Below are 15,946 nucleotides of genomic sequence, written 5' to 3'. Positions count from 1 at the left end.
ACATATTTGGAGCTAATTGTCTTGTCTAATCAGTGAAATAACAGAGCTGTTTTGGAAAGATTTCAGAATCTGTAGACATATTCCTAACAACATTTCTAAGAGGATGTCGATGGCTACCAATTCTATTCAGCAATGTTATTATTGTACACATTCGTCCAGGTCTAAAGAAAATAATGCTAAAAAGTTAATTAAAATAACTAAAGGTCAATATTTTTATAAAGGATCTTTAAGTATTAAGCTTTAGCCTGCAACTAAATGCAATAGTAATGTTGTTTTTCTAATAGAAATTGTTAATATAAGGTCAAAATATAAATACGTCATTTGACGGAATATATTAAAAATTGATATTTGGTAAACAGGTACACAAGTCACTGGAAAAAAACATGCGAACAATATAGAACAGTTCAGGGAATTTATAGAATTGCATTATGTTAGGATGTAAATTAATTAAATGCTCCAAGAATGGTTGTTTAGATAAAAACGTATATTATTTTTCACTGAACTAGATGTGTATTACTTTGAATGTTTCTATTAAAATCAAAGGAGAAAAACAAATTAAAACCTGTCAAAATTTAACGAGATTGTAAAGATAAAACGGATGTACAGGTAATGTATATTATTCCAAATGTGTAACAGATATTGTTTTATTGTATGTAAACAAAATTATTTCCACATTCAAATGGGTTTGTGAGGGTAATAACTTTGATAGCAGCTCAACCACGAAAATAGGCGTCTGAATATAAATAAAAAGAGTGGCCAAACGTCAGTGAAACAGCAACTCAACGTCAAAAATAAGCAAAAGCTATCTAGAGGACAACATATTATCTTCAGCAATTTTTACAATATGACAAGCTCTTATTCAAATTCCAAGCTCATAAACTCAAAAATCAACGCAGGACTCCGTGAAAGTCCGGAGAGCCGACGGCCTTGCTTCGGAAGTTGGCTCTAATTAGTCCCGTACAGAAAATATCAAAGGTCTGCTATCAACATATATGATTTCACAGATATACGACTAAACAAAAGACTGACGAGGTTCAGGAATTTGAACATGAATATGTGGTGGATTTAAATTATTGTTTTAGATTTCAACCCTCCCCTTTTTAATCTTGATCAGTGGACCAACAAATGGTACATACATTGTACATTAATAAATCAGCATGCAATACAAATCAGTACAGTGAAAGGTTATTATTATCATACGTTATTCAGCTTCAGTGTAGTTTAAAGAAAATATTTAGTATTTAAAGACTTCTTTAAAAAAAACAATGTCAATCATGATAGGAAGCACAAACTCTTGAATATCGTATCAACTGGGAGATTTATACTCAATATGCAGGCGTCGTTTGAATGGAAAATTCACAATTGGGAAGCTGAATTCATCACTTTTGTCGTAAAGTTGTGTTCTCAACCGACACTCATTGTGAATTTCTAGATGTAAGTCAAGATATCAGGCACTGTCAGTAACTGCGAGTACTCTCAGATATGTACTTAGTGTCTTTTTTGTTGTGGGGATGAATAAGTACCCTGCCACGTCCGGTCTGTGTTTTTGTTAGATGTATTTCTGCTTTGTATCGATCCGATGAGTTAAGCCCTTTTCAACTGATTTTTATAGTTTTTTCTTATGTTGTATTGTTACACCACTGTCCCAGGTAAGGGGAGGGTTGGCGCCTTCAAACTAGTTTAACCCCGATACATTCTGTATGGGCCTGTCCCAAGTCAGGAGCCTGTAATTCAGTGGTTGTCGTTTGTTGCTATATTTCATATTAGTTTTTAGTTCAGTATTTTGTTCATAAATCAGGCCGTTAGTTTTCTCGTTTGAATTGTTTTACATTTGTCATTTCGGGGCCTTTCATAGCTGGCTATGCGGTATGGGTTTTGCTCATTTTTGAAGGCCGTACGGTGACCTATAGTTGTTAATTGCTATGTCATTTGGTCTCTTGTGGAGAGTTGTCTCATTGGCAATCATACCACATCTTCTTATTTTTATATCAAATGCATTTGTGGTATACTTTATTTCAAGTTCAATGGGATAGATGCGTTAAACATTGTTTGCAAACTTTGAATTATTTAATCATTATAGCGGGACATGAAGATGAAGGATTATTCTACTTCTTCTCATTCTTCATGAGAAGCTCCTGTATGAAGTTTGCCTCATATGAAAAAGAATCAAGTCGGCAGAAGAGGAACACAGTTGGTTACCATAGGAATGCCAATTGTTTGTTGAAAACCACATCCTCCAAAACCAACGAATATGTTGTCAATATAAAAATATAAAGCATTTTGATAATGTCAGTTTCAGAGAATAAATTGTTTGAAACAGAGAAGTTTATTACAAAATATGATGTATCCCTTACTTAAAGAAGATATTTGTATCTACGTTGGCCACTCTTTTTGATGAAAAAAAGTTGGACTAGCATATTTATAAATTGAGTGTATACAAAACTTGGAAATGAATGTTCGAAATACTAAGGATTTTCTACGCCAGGAATAGATTACCTCATCTGTATTTGGCAAAACCTGTCGGAATTTGTGGTCCTCAATGCTCTTCAATTTCGTACTTTATTTGGCCTTTTAAATTTTTTTGATTCGAGCGTCACTGGTGAGTCTTTTGTAGACGAGACCCCCGTCTGGCGTACAAAACTATAAGCCTGATATCTCTGATGAGTGTTTACACAACCACTGGGCCGATGACACTGCTTGTAGAGGTTTCCTCTCGATGGTATCACCAGCCCAGTAGTCAGCACGTCTGTGTTGACATGAATTATCATTGATATTGTCATATTTATAAATTATATGTTTACAAAACTTTTTTCGAAAAACTAAGGATTTTTTATTCCAGGAATAGATTATCTTAGCTGCAAACTTATTTAAATATAGATCTCTGATTTCGTTATCATCTTATAATAACGAGCATGCGAGTAAAGATAGATCTGAATTTTAAGCAGATAACCTTAGCTGTATTTTGGCAAAACCTTTTGGAATTTTGGCACTCAATGATCTTCAACTTCTTACTTGATTTGGTCTTGATTTTTTTGTATTCGACGGCGTCACTGATAAGTCTCTTGAAAATAAAACGCGCGATTGGCGTACAAAATTATAAGCCTGGTATCTTTGATGAGTTATTTCATCAAAACCTTTTTTTTTAACAAAGAATAGATTAATAACGTGAAGACACTTTGTTGAACAATTTAATTGCAATACCAATAATGCAAAAATAATACAATCAGCATATCAAATAAAGAACCCAACGATGATAATTTTACTTATTATAGCAGTAAATAAGTTTATATTATCACATATTTGTTACGAATACGTTGGGTTTTGCATATGTAATAACCTCAAAATTGCCCGGGGCAAAAAAGAGGTTATTGGTTATTGTGCCCTGATTCCAAATGACGTGACGTCATTGCGTCCTTAACGACAATGGCAACTTGTAACAATGCACAACCAACAGTTATAGATTTAGCCCCAATTATGCCAAATTCTGGCGTTTGTGTATTGCCATATTCCAAAATAAGTGGAAATGTGACAATAAATTTCTATGGAGTTATGATAAAAACTTAATTTGAAAATGGGATAAAACTTTTGTGATAAAATTTTTAAGATTTTACCTGTTATATTTCATTAAATTGTTATAATTGAACTTTTTTCTCTTTTCTGCAGAACTTAAATATGTGATAAATTGATTATAACATGTCTTTTCCATATTGGCCCTGGTATCATCCCTCGACCCATATCGTCCCTCGGCTAAAGCCTCGAGGCCGATATGGGAGTCTCGGGATGATACCAGGGCCAATATGGAAAAGGGCATGTTATAATCTATACTTATATTAATATCCAACCATCATAAAGTTCAAATGACAGTTGTTATTCAAACAACGTATAAACGCATAAACTAAATATATTTTTAATATAAAAATGCCATGCGAACGAGTGGTTGAAGGATTAAGGATATGCAATGTTGTGAAAACGAAAATTCAAAAACTAATATCTTTGTAACTTCTTGTTTTGTTTTGTTTTTCTTTTTTATTCCTTATATGACAAAAATCTCCGAATCATGATAAAAAAGTTCAACTGACAGTTTTAATAAAAACAACGTATAAACGCATAAATTAAACCCATGTTAAATATAAAAATGCAATTTGAACGAATGGTTGAAGGATTAACTACAAAAATGTTGTGAAGAAGAAAATTCAAAATTCAAAAATGTATATCTCTGTAACTTCCCGGGTTTTTTTTCTTCAAATTCTCATAATCATAATAAAAATTATTAAAATCGCAAATAAAGGTATAATTATTTCCCGGACGTCAACTTTTCCTTCCTGTTTCATAACCTACCATGTAAAATGCACATTCTATTCAAACTATATCAAGTTGATGATTTTAGAATTAAAACAAGGAATTCATCAGTTTTAGGCAGAGGATATAGTGTACTAACAAGTCTCTGATAAGTTAGTGTGGTGTTAATGATACGTTAGTGTGGTGTTAATATCCTTTCTGCTATTTAAAATGTAAGTAAGCATTATAATCATTATTACATACTTTGCAAAGGTTGTACAACTGCGTCTACTTATGAACTAAAATATCAAAAAGGAAATGGAAAATCAATGTATACAAGTTTAGTATGGATTAATGCTTAAAGTATTCGTTGCTCCCTTTTAAGAACCTTCTGCTCGAAGCCCGAGACAAAGAAACACTCACCTTCTCTCTCCCACCGAGGAGAAAGACCCCTTCCCTCCGCAACGGTCGCCAATGTGTAATCAGGATGTATAAGAAAGTCGAAAGGGACTTGAATGGTTGGTCCGTGGTATGAGAAAATTGGTAAGCACTTTTTCGGAGAATATTGGTTGGCACGTGTTCTGAGAATATTGTTTGGCACGTGTTCTGAGAATATTGGTTGGTATGTGTTCGGAGAATATTGGTTGGCACGTGTTCAGAGAATATTGGTTGGCACGTGTTCGGAGAATATTTGTTGGCACGTGTTCGGAGAACATTGGTTGGTACGTGTTCGGAGAATATTGTTTGTTACGTATTCGGAGAATATTGGTTGGCACGTGTTCTAAGAATATTGGTTGGTACGTGTTTGGAGAATATTGGTTGGCACGTGTTCGGATAATATTGGTTAATATTATTAATTCGTATATTTTAACTAATTTGATTCGTTCAGGGATAGTCACATGTTAAACTATATTTTCGAAGGTAGACAGAAAACGGCGGATAGCAAAAAGCATATTGCATAGCAAAAAGCATATTGCACGGTTATTTTTAGAATATCTAAAAACCGATATACTTTGTGACGTCATGTAACGAATTTCATGATATTCCGGTTAAAAGTTTTATTAAAAAATATATTTGATCGATTATTTGAAGAAAAAAAATCTTCAAATACATAAGATGTTAAAAAACAAACATAAAAAATGAATGAAATAACAACTAATTTGTTGTTATTGTTTAGGAGACAATAGGATATCTATAAATTTCCAACAAAATCAAACGACGATTTTCATACAAATATGGTCGGAAATTAATAATATAACAATTATAGCCTATGTATGAGGTCAATACAGGATATATCGACCCAAAGAAGTATATCGTTTGTTACTTGTTCGGAGAATATTGGTTGGCACGTGTTTGGAGAATATTGGTTGGCACGTGTTCGGATTAGAGCCACCGACTTCCTTTTTACAGTATACATCTTTCAAAGTGGTGTTCTAGTTTTTCACTACCAACTAGGTAACAGGTTGGTTAATACACAAAAAACACGAAGCCAATGACCCTATAATTATTTTATATCTATCCACCGGAAATTTATGTTTAACAAAATATTCTTTGAATTTTGAATAGGAGATTTGGTCTTTTTTTTTTAAATAATGAACGTTTTTCGCCGGTTTATGTGCTTTCTATACAATATTCGCCTACTTTGAAAGAATTTATTTCGCAATATTTCAGAAAATAAAAGAGATAAATATATTGGTTTTGTTGGATTTTCTGTTTCTGTTTTGGTGTTTATTGAGCCAAAGTTGTATGCAATATTTTACCTTAATCTGTGACATAGCTAATACCCTGTACCTTGACCCTAAGGATAGGCTCATTTTGGGCCGTTACTATAGCAGACCTGTACTGTAGTTGAAGAGTTGCCGTTGTCTATTGGGGTGTCGACTGTCAAATTTACTGGCTATGATACCATACGCAAGACAAGGCAATGCGAGACGATAATTCACATTGTTGTTAGATCGTCAACGCAAATTACATTTCAAATTGTATTAATGCAACAAGACCCAAACTTTACAAGATATATCTTACATTTTTTAAAGAAATGACCAGACATATTAATTGATAGTCCACTAAGTAGCTTAACTTATTATATCGACAACACTTAAAAAGTTTAAATCTTTGAAACTTCACGAAAGAAGACGAACTGCCTTCCTTTACTATTCATAATACCCAAAAAAAAGGTTCTCAAGTAACAGTATAAAAATAAGGAGATGTGGCATGATTGCTAATGAGACAACTAACCACCAGTCCAAATGCGATGGATATAAATGTGACAGACAGCATACAATGGCAACCACTGAATTACAGGTTCTTAACTTGGGCCAGGTGTCCATACAGACTAGCTTCACGAAACCATAAACATTTATTTTACCAATAATCAAAACGAAACTTATGGATAAGAGTGAAAGTACTTACTCCAGGCCTTTTGTAAATTATAATTTTGGGATTCTCAAAATTCCTCTTACAGTGCATACAATCAATATCCTTCCTTCTACATTTTAGACATTTACGAGATTTGAACATCGGTATACTACTGTCGCCTTAATTTACACAATTTTCTCAAAATGAAAGTTAAGAAAGTTTTATTGGGTAGCATTTGATTAATGTCTGTTATTTATTCACAACCTTTTAAAACTCGGAGTAACCATTAAGATGGTCGCCAACTAATTGCTTTAGGAAATATAAGTTATAAATATACTGTTTTAACATGTTGCTTAAATTATTTTTATTTTCTTTTTTATTTGCAGATTTGTAAAATATAATATGTACCTCATAGATGGAGAAGTATCAACTAAATTCTATCAATATTTATGCAATATTTTTGGTTTGAAGGAAGGGGTAAGGACAAGAAGAGAGATATTTGTAGCAATGGATTTTGTTAGCAAAGACAATAAATTTACCTATATAAGTAGTGGGAGTAAGTCAGAAGGCTTAGACCTTGCAGGTAGTGATAACGATCGGATGGCAGTTATTCAACTTTATCGAGTATATGGGAATGTGTATGAGATTCATAACTTTCAAAATAAAATGCCTATCGTAATGGACACCTTTGACGTAAAACCCGGATTTACAAAGCTCAAGTTATTACACGGATCACCTACCAGCTTCCCAGTAAAAGATTGCTGCGAATTAATAGAGGGTGATTACTACATATCAAGTAAACTTTTCAAGGAGTTTTCTTTACAAATGGAATTACCGGGAGATATGATAATTCACGGTCCATGCATTTCTAATTCAGATGCTATCTTTGATGGGACATACTCTTTTTGCTGCCAAGAATGGTTTTCTGCTGCTCACCCATGGATCTATAGATCAGGATCTTCGAATCTTTATCATGCTTTAATTACTTCCATTGTAGAATATGGAACTTTATTTGTTCCAGTTGGAAGTAAGGATTCTACAACTGAGGATCTTGAATGGCGTATATCATTTTCAGTAGCAGAAAAACATCTTATTATTTTTTCATTTTCTCACACGCAATTATTATGCTATGCTGTGCTTAAAATTCTTTTGAAAGATATAATAAAAGAAGAACACGGAGATTTACTATGCTCGTATTTCATTAAAACCATAATGCTTTGGTTGAACGAAGAGACTAGTTCATTATACCGGAGACCCGAAAATTTAATTAGTTGTTTCATAACCTGCTTACGTCGACTAATTTACTGTGTTAAATACAAGACTTGTCTTCAATATTTTATTCCTGATAACAACCTGTTTTTTATAGGTTTAAAGATTCACAGCATAAATGTTTATTGACAACATTACTTCGCACTTATAATCTAGGTTGGACTTGTGGTTTCCACACGGACACCTTACAAACGTTCAGATCCGTACAACGTACTATAATTCTACCCTATTTAACAGTTTCTTTCGTGCAATGTCTTGTTTATTTAGGGCATTTATCGAATGGTTCAATCCAAGTCTTACCGATACGATTACAGCGTGCTATGTTTGCTTGTGCATATTTTTCTTCTAAAGAAATTTTCCTTTACTTCACTTCCTTACTTTGCCAAAGATATGTGCAACAACATTTTCTACCAAATATGTCCGGAAGAAACAAATCATTTTACAGACAAGACAATAACTTATTGAAATATCTTAAATCAAATTTGTATACAGACGCGGCTTCTGGTTGGATATTAATTGCCTCATTTTTTTTATAAAAGAAAACAATTCAAACAAGGCATGTATATAGTAAACCACTGCTTATGCAAGCTAGCGCCAGGTAAGATTAGATTACATGGCAACAGTTCAATAGAAGAACAAACTGTGTTCCAAAGAAGAATACAAACAGTTGGATTTACGCTGGCTTGCAAGCATTATCTTTTCGCAGAAGTTTTTTTTTTCGAACCATTCATTTTATTACCAGAAGAACTGAAACCCCTTGAATCATTAAACCGACACGGAGAACTTTTTTTACCAGCAGTTGTTTATTTTCATCTTCTTCGTTTTCTTTGCCTCCATCATTTAGGAAATCACGGAGGCAAAATAAAAGTTTTTCAAGAACTAGAACTTACAGTGCGATTAAAGTTTTTCGTTGGCATCAATGAATATTTTGTTAAAATGGCAGACGTTTGTCTACACTTAGCTAAATGCATTCTTTAAATATGAAATAGAACCGGACAAGTTTGAACAAAACAGTTTTCTGATAATACAGACAGTTTTTTATATAAACAATCAAATAATGATAAATACGAAGTAAGGCTATATGGAACATGTTTTGTTAGGTAAATGTTTGTTTTTTTTAATTTCTCAGATGAGTTAGTTGTTGCGGACTGTTGTACTTTCGTATAATTAATTCGTGTTGCACTCATTATGCAGTATCAATTAATTAAAACACAATTAAATGGTATGCTATACTATTTAAGATAAATTTCCTACTGAAATAAAAACTTCCATGTATTGTCTTTGCGTCAATGTCACATTTGAGAGAGAGAGAGAGAGAAAATATATCAAAACAGTTACAAAAGTGAGATTTACATACACATTATGATACAGAAATATTATAAATATAAAAAAAAACGAAAACAGCACTTTATAAATTGTATGCGTGCGTCCGACGCGCTTTTCTGGATTTACCAGAAGATCAAGGATATGTTGCACCATCTCGTACTCTTTTCCTCGATTGTGACATAACTAAACACGACTATCACTTCCCTGAGAAACATGACATGTGACCAATTTGGAGCATGATCTGCTTCACCTTCCGGAGCCTCAGATCACCCAGGATTTTGGTGCGGTTCATGTTGCTCAGTTTTAGTTTTTTATGTAGTGTTTTGTAGACTTTTCATCGTTTTCATTTTTTGTTAGGATTTTGTCGCTCTCTCTCTCTCTCTCTCTCTCTCTCTTTAACTTATGAGTTTTAATCTCCCTTTTGGTATCTTCCGTCTCTTTCTCCAGCTATATGTAAAAGAAGTCATTTACATCGTGTGCATTAGTCAAAATTCTCTTGATATGTACTCGGGCCTCGGTGGTCGAAGTAGTCCAAGTACTGTATCACTAGTCTGTCAACACTGGGATTGTGAGTTTGTACTCCGCACAATGCAGGTGCGTTCGACTCCAATCTTAATTGACTAGGATTGTCAGTTTTCCTACCGAAGGTCGGTGGTTCCCTTCGGGCACTCCGGCGTCCTCCACCAATAAAAAAATAATCGCCACAAAACATCCAATCGTGCTGAATATGACCTTTTTGGTCATATAGTTCTTTACGTTTTCTCTTCTAATACATCATTTGGCTTTGAACATGCCTGATGAAGGTTAACCCAAAAATTCGCTTCGAATGCATACAATTTATAAAGTGTTATTTTCATTTTGTCCTTTTACTTCGGTGAATCTACCTAAAAATGTATCTTTTATTAATTCATTTTCCACTTGCTGTTCAGCAACTAACAATCAATCAGTCAGTCAATCTTCTATAATCTCAACTAATCGTTGGCAGGAATCATTTTGGTTCGAGTTTTTTCTTGTTGCTATGAAACGAGAGTATCATGGATTGAAGCAATTATAGATGTTATCAAAATTGTTCCTATGCTTGTAATGTACATTATCGTAGATAGTAAATTTTGGGTAAATAACGAACGTCGGGAACATTCCTTGATTTACTAGTAGTTTATATGAACAACATATAAAATTATCACAAACTAGTCAACAATCAAAAGACACAAAACAGAAACAAACATTACAAATCATTATATAATTTCTAAAAATATACAAAATGTCAAGCTCCGAATCGTCCCAAGCGTAGAAAATGTGGGAATAAATTTATGACAGACTATCCAAGCCCTTAATATTAAATTCCCAGCAGGATAAAACACATTACGTGAGTTATAATTAAGCAAAACTACTGACGAGGTTCTTGACTTAGGACAAATGCATGACCACATGGTTGGGTAAACTAGTTTTTGATACCTTTAATCAACCTTTCGCTATACAGCCTGATGTACCAGTCAATATATTTCAGTGAAGTGAGGAGAATGCTGAATTCAAGGTAAACATGAAATAAATTGAAATGACTGTCATTCAAGTTGGAGTTTTGGTAAGACCTCATGTAATGTTTGTACCGAGTCCAGTATTTGACAAACAATTATCAATTATTACCCCGCTTGAACAGATTTTTCTTGAAATTGGGTAGTATATGGACAATCGACATATTAAACATATCTTACTTCATTACGATTGTGATTACTTATTCTTGTTAGTAAATATCACTGAACAAAGTAGTGGAATTTAAAAGGTATCTGTGACGCCAATTTTGAACTTCAATAAAACGCTGCGTACAAAAGAACAAAATATAACACAAATACAACGAAACTATCAGTATTGTATAGAAGAAATAACTCATAAGTCCCCTGATATAAAAGTTGAATGATATTTCAAAACACCACGCTAGCAGAGGATGATTCACATCGATAAAACGAAACGCCTTACCTTCTTGCGTTTATTTTTACATCATTGTTGTTTTTATTTTGGATATTATATAATATAACATTTTTTGTTTATAATTAGTTATGTCTGAAGAGATTTAAACAGAAAATGTCATTATGTATTAAGTAATAATTCAACATATAAAAAACCAAATTAGGAAAATCAGTATTCAAATGATGCAGTTCATTATCCCTTTGGTATATTTCGCCGGTTGTGTTTTATTCAGTTAACTTTTGGATACCTTGTTATTCCGTTTAATTTCTTTCAATCATTCAAAAACACGTCAAATATCAAATTATTGCCAATACGCTTGTACGATTCCTTTATGAAGCAAAGGCCCGTCTTTGTGTAGAAAAAGTGCTGGCCAAACAATATATTTTACTTTGTTTCCGCTCTTGACAAATTCTTTGTATGTATTCTTGTCGAAAGTTGTGCCTTGCGTTATGTCTGCATCTAAATACATTACGGGATCTTGAATCACCATACACCAACAAAGACTTACACATTTTTCAAAAAATTGCATTTTCATTAGACGCTTCATTACGTCTCCACTTTTATAAGCATAATTCCAGTCATGCACAGCTGTTTTGCCGATAATCTGATTAGCAAGCAAATGATTCACAAAGTGGTCAGACTTCTGTCTTCTTTGTACGACTACATCTTTGCACGCGGGTAAATTGTAATAATCACTTCTAGAATTAACATTGAGACACAAAGTTTCTGAAATTGTTTTTCCAATTTTATCTATCTGTTCATCTGCCAATGATAAACATTCGTTGTAACACATTTTCAGTAGTCTACAAAGATGAAGTACCATTACTTCCTCTATATCTAGATGTTCACAGTCGCTGTAAAATGATTTTATGTCATTGATGCATTCCATAGCATCTGTCCATTCATTATCATACAATTCTCCATATTTTTCACCAATTTTCATTGGACGATTAGGATCTCCAAGATCGGTAATAGTGGGATTTCCCTTGCTAAGTTTCTCCCCAGCAACACTACTAAGCCGAGTTTGAAGTTCGTCTTTTTCTGTTATTAGTTTTTTTATATTTTCTTGTGTCTCTTTCTGAACCTGCCGGAGTTGCATTATTTCAGTCTCGCCTTCGTACAGCTTCAGCTGTAAATGATTGATGTTATCATCAAAACGTGCTTGACTGCCTTTAATTTCTCCTCTCAGTTGTAAGATATTCTCATCTTTTTCTTTGAGTAGTTTTATTATTTTTTCTTGTGTTTGTCTATTCACCTTTTCATTTCTATTCTTCTCGTTTTGAACTTGTTTCAACAGATCTGATTGATGCTTGATTTTAAGGGACTCTATTTCTTTACTGTGTTCTATTTGTAGTTTATCTTTAGTGTCATAGAGCTTTTGCTCTCCTTTCCTTGCATCGGATTCTTTAACTCCCAATTCAGAAATTCGCCTTTCCTTGGACTGTAGATCATTCAATAACTTGTTCATTTTCCTTATTTCATGTTGTTTTTGGTTTATGTCTGAATTCAATTCATTTGTCAATTTAGCCATTCCTTTCAGCTGCTCCAAAAATCCCTTTTCGTTTTGAATACCATGCTCTTTTAGCATCTGGAATTGTTTTATGATATAATTCATTCTATCAGCATACGAGTCCATGTGACTACTACCAAATCTTTTGAGCAGATTTTTTTCATTTACATGTATACAACAATCTTCCAGTTTACTATTGTAGTCTTTTACAAACTGGCACGTTTCCTCTGACAGTTGTATCATGTAATTTCTCTCATTTTTTAATGTTTCTAGTTCTGATTTTAGGCTCAATGCCTCCCTTTTCAACGATTCATTCTGTGTTTGAATTTCTTGATATTGTCTTGAAACCATGTCTGTGTTATTTATCTTTAGTGATTCATCAGATACTAACTTGTCAACTTCTTGATCATTCACGTCCTTTTGCGGATCTACATTTTGTAACTTGCCGAACTGTTCATCTAAATTTGATTTGTTTATTAATCCACAATGAAAGGTTAGTCGATCAGCGGGTTTAATTTTTTCAAGCTTATTCATTTGTTTTGCAAAATTTTGCCATTTATGCAAAAAAATAATTGGAAATACAGCTCTTGACGATTTTAATTCCGACATGACTTCCCGGACACTTTGTATGTCTCTTTCCCTTTCTATTTCATAATCTTTTAGAGACTGTTTGTGTTCGTTAAGTTCTGATAGAAGTCTATGTTTCTTCAATGAGATACAATCAATTATTTTTTTACACTGATTTTCTATTTGGTCAGTTAAAGTTTCTAGGAGTTTCTTTGTATCAGAAGTTGTTTCAATTGAACGTTTTTCATCACTCTCTGTATAATGTATATGTTCCGATTGTACGATAAAAACAGCCTCCGTTAATACCACGATTGTATGATCATCATGATCTCCTATTGTCCGACATAAATCACATATTAAATATTGACACTGAAAACAATATCCGGTCAAAGAATTAAGTAGTTCTCTGTGAATTTCACAGATATGACACTTACTGTCTTTGATATATTTACATGCATTACCACCATGGTGTTCAAAGCACTTACCACAGCACTTAATCCTACAGTTCTCACAAATCTGAATCAAATTATTAGACCCCCACATATTACAAGTCTCGAAATTATTCGACATTTTGATTAATAAATTTCTTGGTGAAACAGAAAGTGCATATATTATGTTTTATTCCTATTACCGTTTTATGTAAAAGGAAACATATACATTTAAAAACCCATTTCGTTCAGTTAAAAAAGTTTTTTTTTAAAATGTTGCAATATTAATATCGTATGACTGTCACGAGATAAAGTCTAAAAATAATTTTAAGTAAAATAGAGATATCTATAGTAGATAATTTAAGTCACGAGTAGGAACAAAAGTACAAATATGCATATGCAAGAAATGGCGACGTGTATATCAATATTAGAAAGGTACATGTCATGAATGTGATTTTGCAGATAGTATCTTTCAGTTTTTGATCAAAATGACGTATAAGCTACTTCTTTCTTTCGGTATATAGCCAGTGTCACATGTGAAGGGTAAACATATCATTGATCATGCCACTTCCTTTTTCTGACATTTCTTTAATATTCCAAATGCGGTTGCCTTTGTGATATTGTAAATAATAGACCATGACCTAGGAATTTGTAGTAAACGACTTTTGAATGAAAATTGTCTCCACGGGAAATTATGTACTAGACACTTTTTTGCTTTGGTTCAATAAAATATTGCATGTTTATTTTTTTCAGCTTTCCCCTTAAAAAATAATCACCACATACCAAAGAACGAGGATGTAAGCCAGTATGGGTCGTGCGAAACCAATACCTATGATTATAAACTATAAAAGGCTACAGCATGACTGACGAACACTTTATAAATTTCGTGCATCCGAAGATTTTATCTGAATTAACTTCAATAGGGACGTTTAAAACATTTTATAGCCAATGATGTATAAATACATAAAAACGACTAACTTTTCTACGGTAAAATTTCTCATTTCATCAAATGAGAATTTAAGAAAAGTTGGTTGTAAATTATGTTAGTACCGAAGCACTGACTACCGAGCTGACTATATCCTCGGGGATTAATAGTCCACCAGCAGCGGTATCGACCTATGTCTATTAAACGAAAATAACAGTTTATAAGTTTCGTGCGTCCAAAGTGCTTTTATCTGGATTTTTACCTTCATCCGTAACCTCAATCCCGTCCTCTTTCTCTCGATTATAACATCACTGTATGCGACCAATCACCGAAACTTTACTTACCGCTAGCTGCATGACAGAAGACGCTAGAAGAGCAGGAATTACTCACCCTTCTGGAGTAACTGAGTTCAACCCATGTTTTTGGTGTGGGATTCATGTTTTTAGATTTTTTGATAGTGTTTTGTGAATTTGTGTTCGTCTTTTGTCGTTTGTTTCTATTGGCCGTGGTTTTGTTCGTGTTTTTTTTTCATTTATTGTTTTTGACTGCTCCCTTGGTATCATCTCCTCTTTTTTTAATGAGAGAAATGTTGTATAAAAGGTTAATATTGAATTAAAATACAATAAAGATTTTTCTTACAAATGTTGATTCTCCCTAACAAACAAAAGTACCGGTTTCAAGTCAGCAACATGACATTTATTAATAATTTATTTCTGTGTTTACTACTTCTCCCAAAACTGAACATTATATGGATATTGACCTTTTAAAGATACCTGTAAGTTATTACTTATCAGATGACCAGGCATTCCCTGTAAATAACATACCTGGTCATCTGATACAATATTGACAGCAAGTACAGATTACAGTACGACAAAGGACAAGGTACGATGAGGCCCGTTTTTTGGCCCCCTATTTTCTTATTTTTCAAATTTTGTTTTGGAAAGCTACTTTTCACGTTAAAATATTCCCTTAGGTTTGAAGTTTGTTCGGATGAACTTCAAAACCATTAATTTCAGAAAATGGGCGAGGTGAGGGGGTAAAAGGGCATCAAAAACGCCAAAAGAAGGAAAAATTACGATTTTTGGCCATTGTTTCTTAAAATTTAATAGCGTGCGCCTACGTGACCCGGAGAAAATTAAGGCGATTTAGACAGCAAAAACAGTTCTCATGACATTGGAATAAAAAAAATTCTGAGTCACGTTGGCGCAGGCACTTAAAAACTAAAAATTCGTTGTACGGAACACCTGCAAAGTGAATAATAATTACAATATTTGAATAATAACAGAAAGTTTACCCCCCTCATCTCACCCAGTTGCTAAA

General features: G+C 33.3%; 2 protein-coding genes across 2 annotated transcripts; one reads left to right on the top strand and one right to left on the bottom strand.

Annotated features, from left to right (window-relative positions):
* Positions 1-4,256: 4,256 nt before the first annotated feature.
* Positions 4,257-9,180, top strand: LOC127729333 (uncharacterized). The gene is made up of 2 exons (XM_052237090.1): positions 4,257-4,511; positions 7,023-9,180. The coding sequence occupies exon 2, from the start codon at positions 7,039-7,041 to the stop codon at positions 8,032-8,034; it is 996 nt and encodes a 331-aa protein (XP_052093050.1). The 5' UTR covers positions 4,257-4,511; positions 7,023-7,038; the 3' UTR covers positions 8,035-9,180.
* Positions 9,181-11,085: 1,905 nt separating this feature from the next.
* LOC127729332 (polyamine-modulated factor 1-binding protein 1-like) lies at positions 11,086-13,964 on the bottom strand. The gene has a single exon (XM_052237089.1). It carries the CDS (start codon positions 13,841-13,843, stop codon positions 11,498-11,500), a length of 2,346 nt encoding a protein of 781 aa, XP_052093049.1. The 5' UTR covers positions 13,844-13,964; the 3' UTR covers positions 11,086-11,497.
* Between the last annotated feature and the right edge of the window lie 1,982 nt (positions 13,965-15,946).

The sequence above is a fragment of the Mytilus californianus genome, unplaced genomic scaffold (genome assembly GCF_021869535.1).
Source record: "Mytilus californianus isolate M0D057914Y unplaced genomic scaffold, xbMytCali1.0.p SCAF_2, whole genome shotgun sequence".
Classification (NCBI taxonomy): Eukaryota; Metazoa; Mollusca; class Bivalvia; order Mytilida; family Mytilidae; genus Mytilus; species Mytilus californianus.
Note: the sequence above shows the minus strand (reverse complement) of the source record. Positions and strands in the feature narration are given on the sequence as shown.

What these genes read in the sequence shown, in the direction of transcription:
- LOC127729332 (XM_052237089.1), bottom strand. Translation starts at nt 13,843, where the DNA reads ATGTCGAATAATTTCGAGACTTGTAATATGTGGGGGTCTAATAATTTG.
- LOC127729333 (XM_052237090.1), top strand. Translation starts at nt 7,039, where the DNA reads ATGTACCTCATAGATGGAGAAGTATCAACTAAATTCTATCAATATTTA.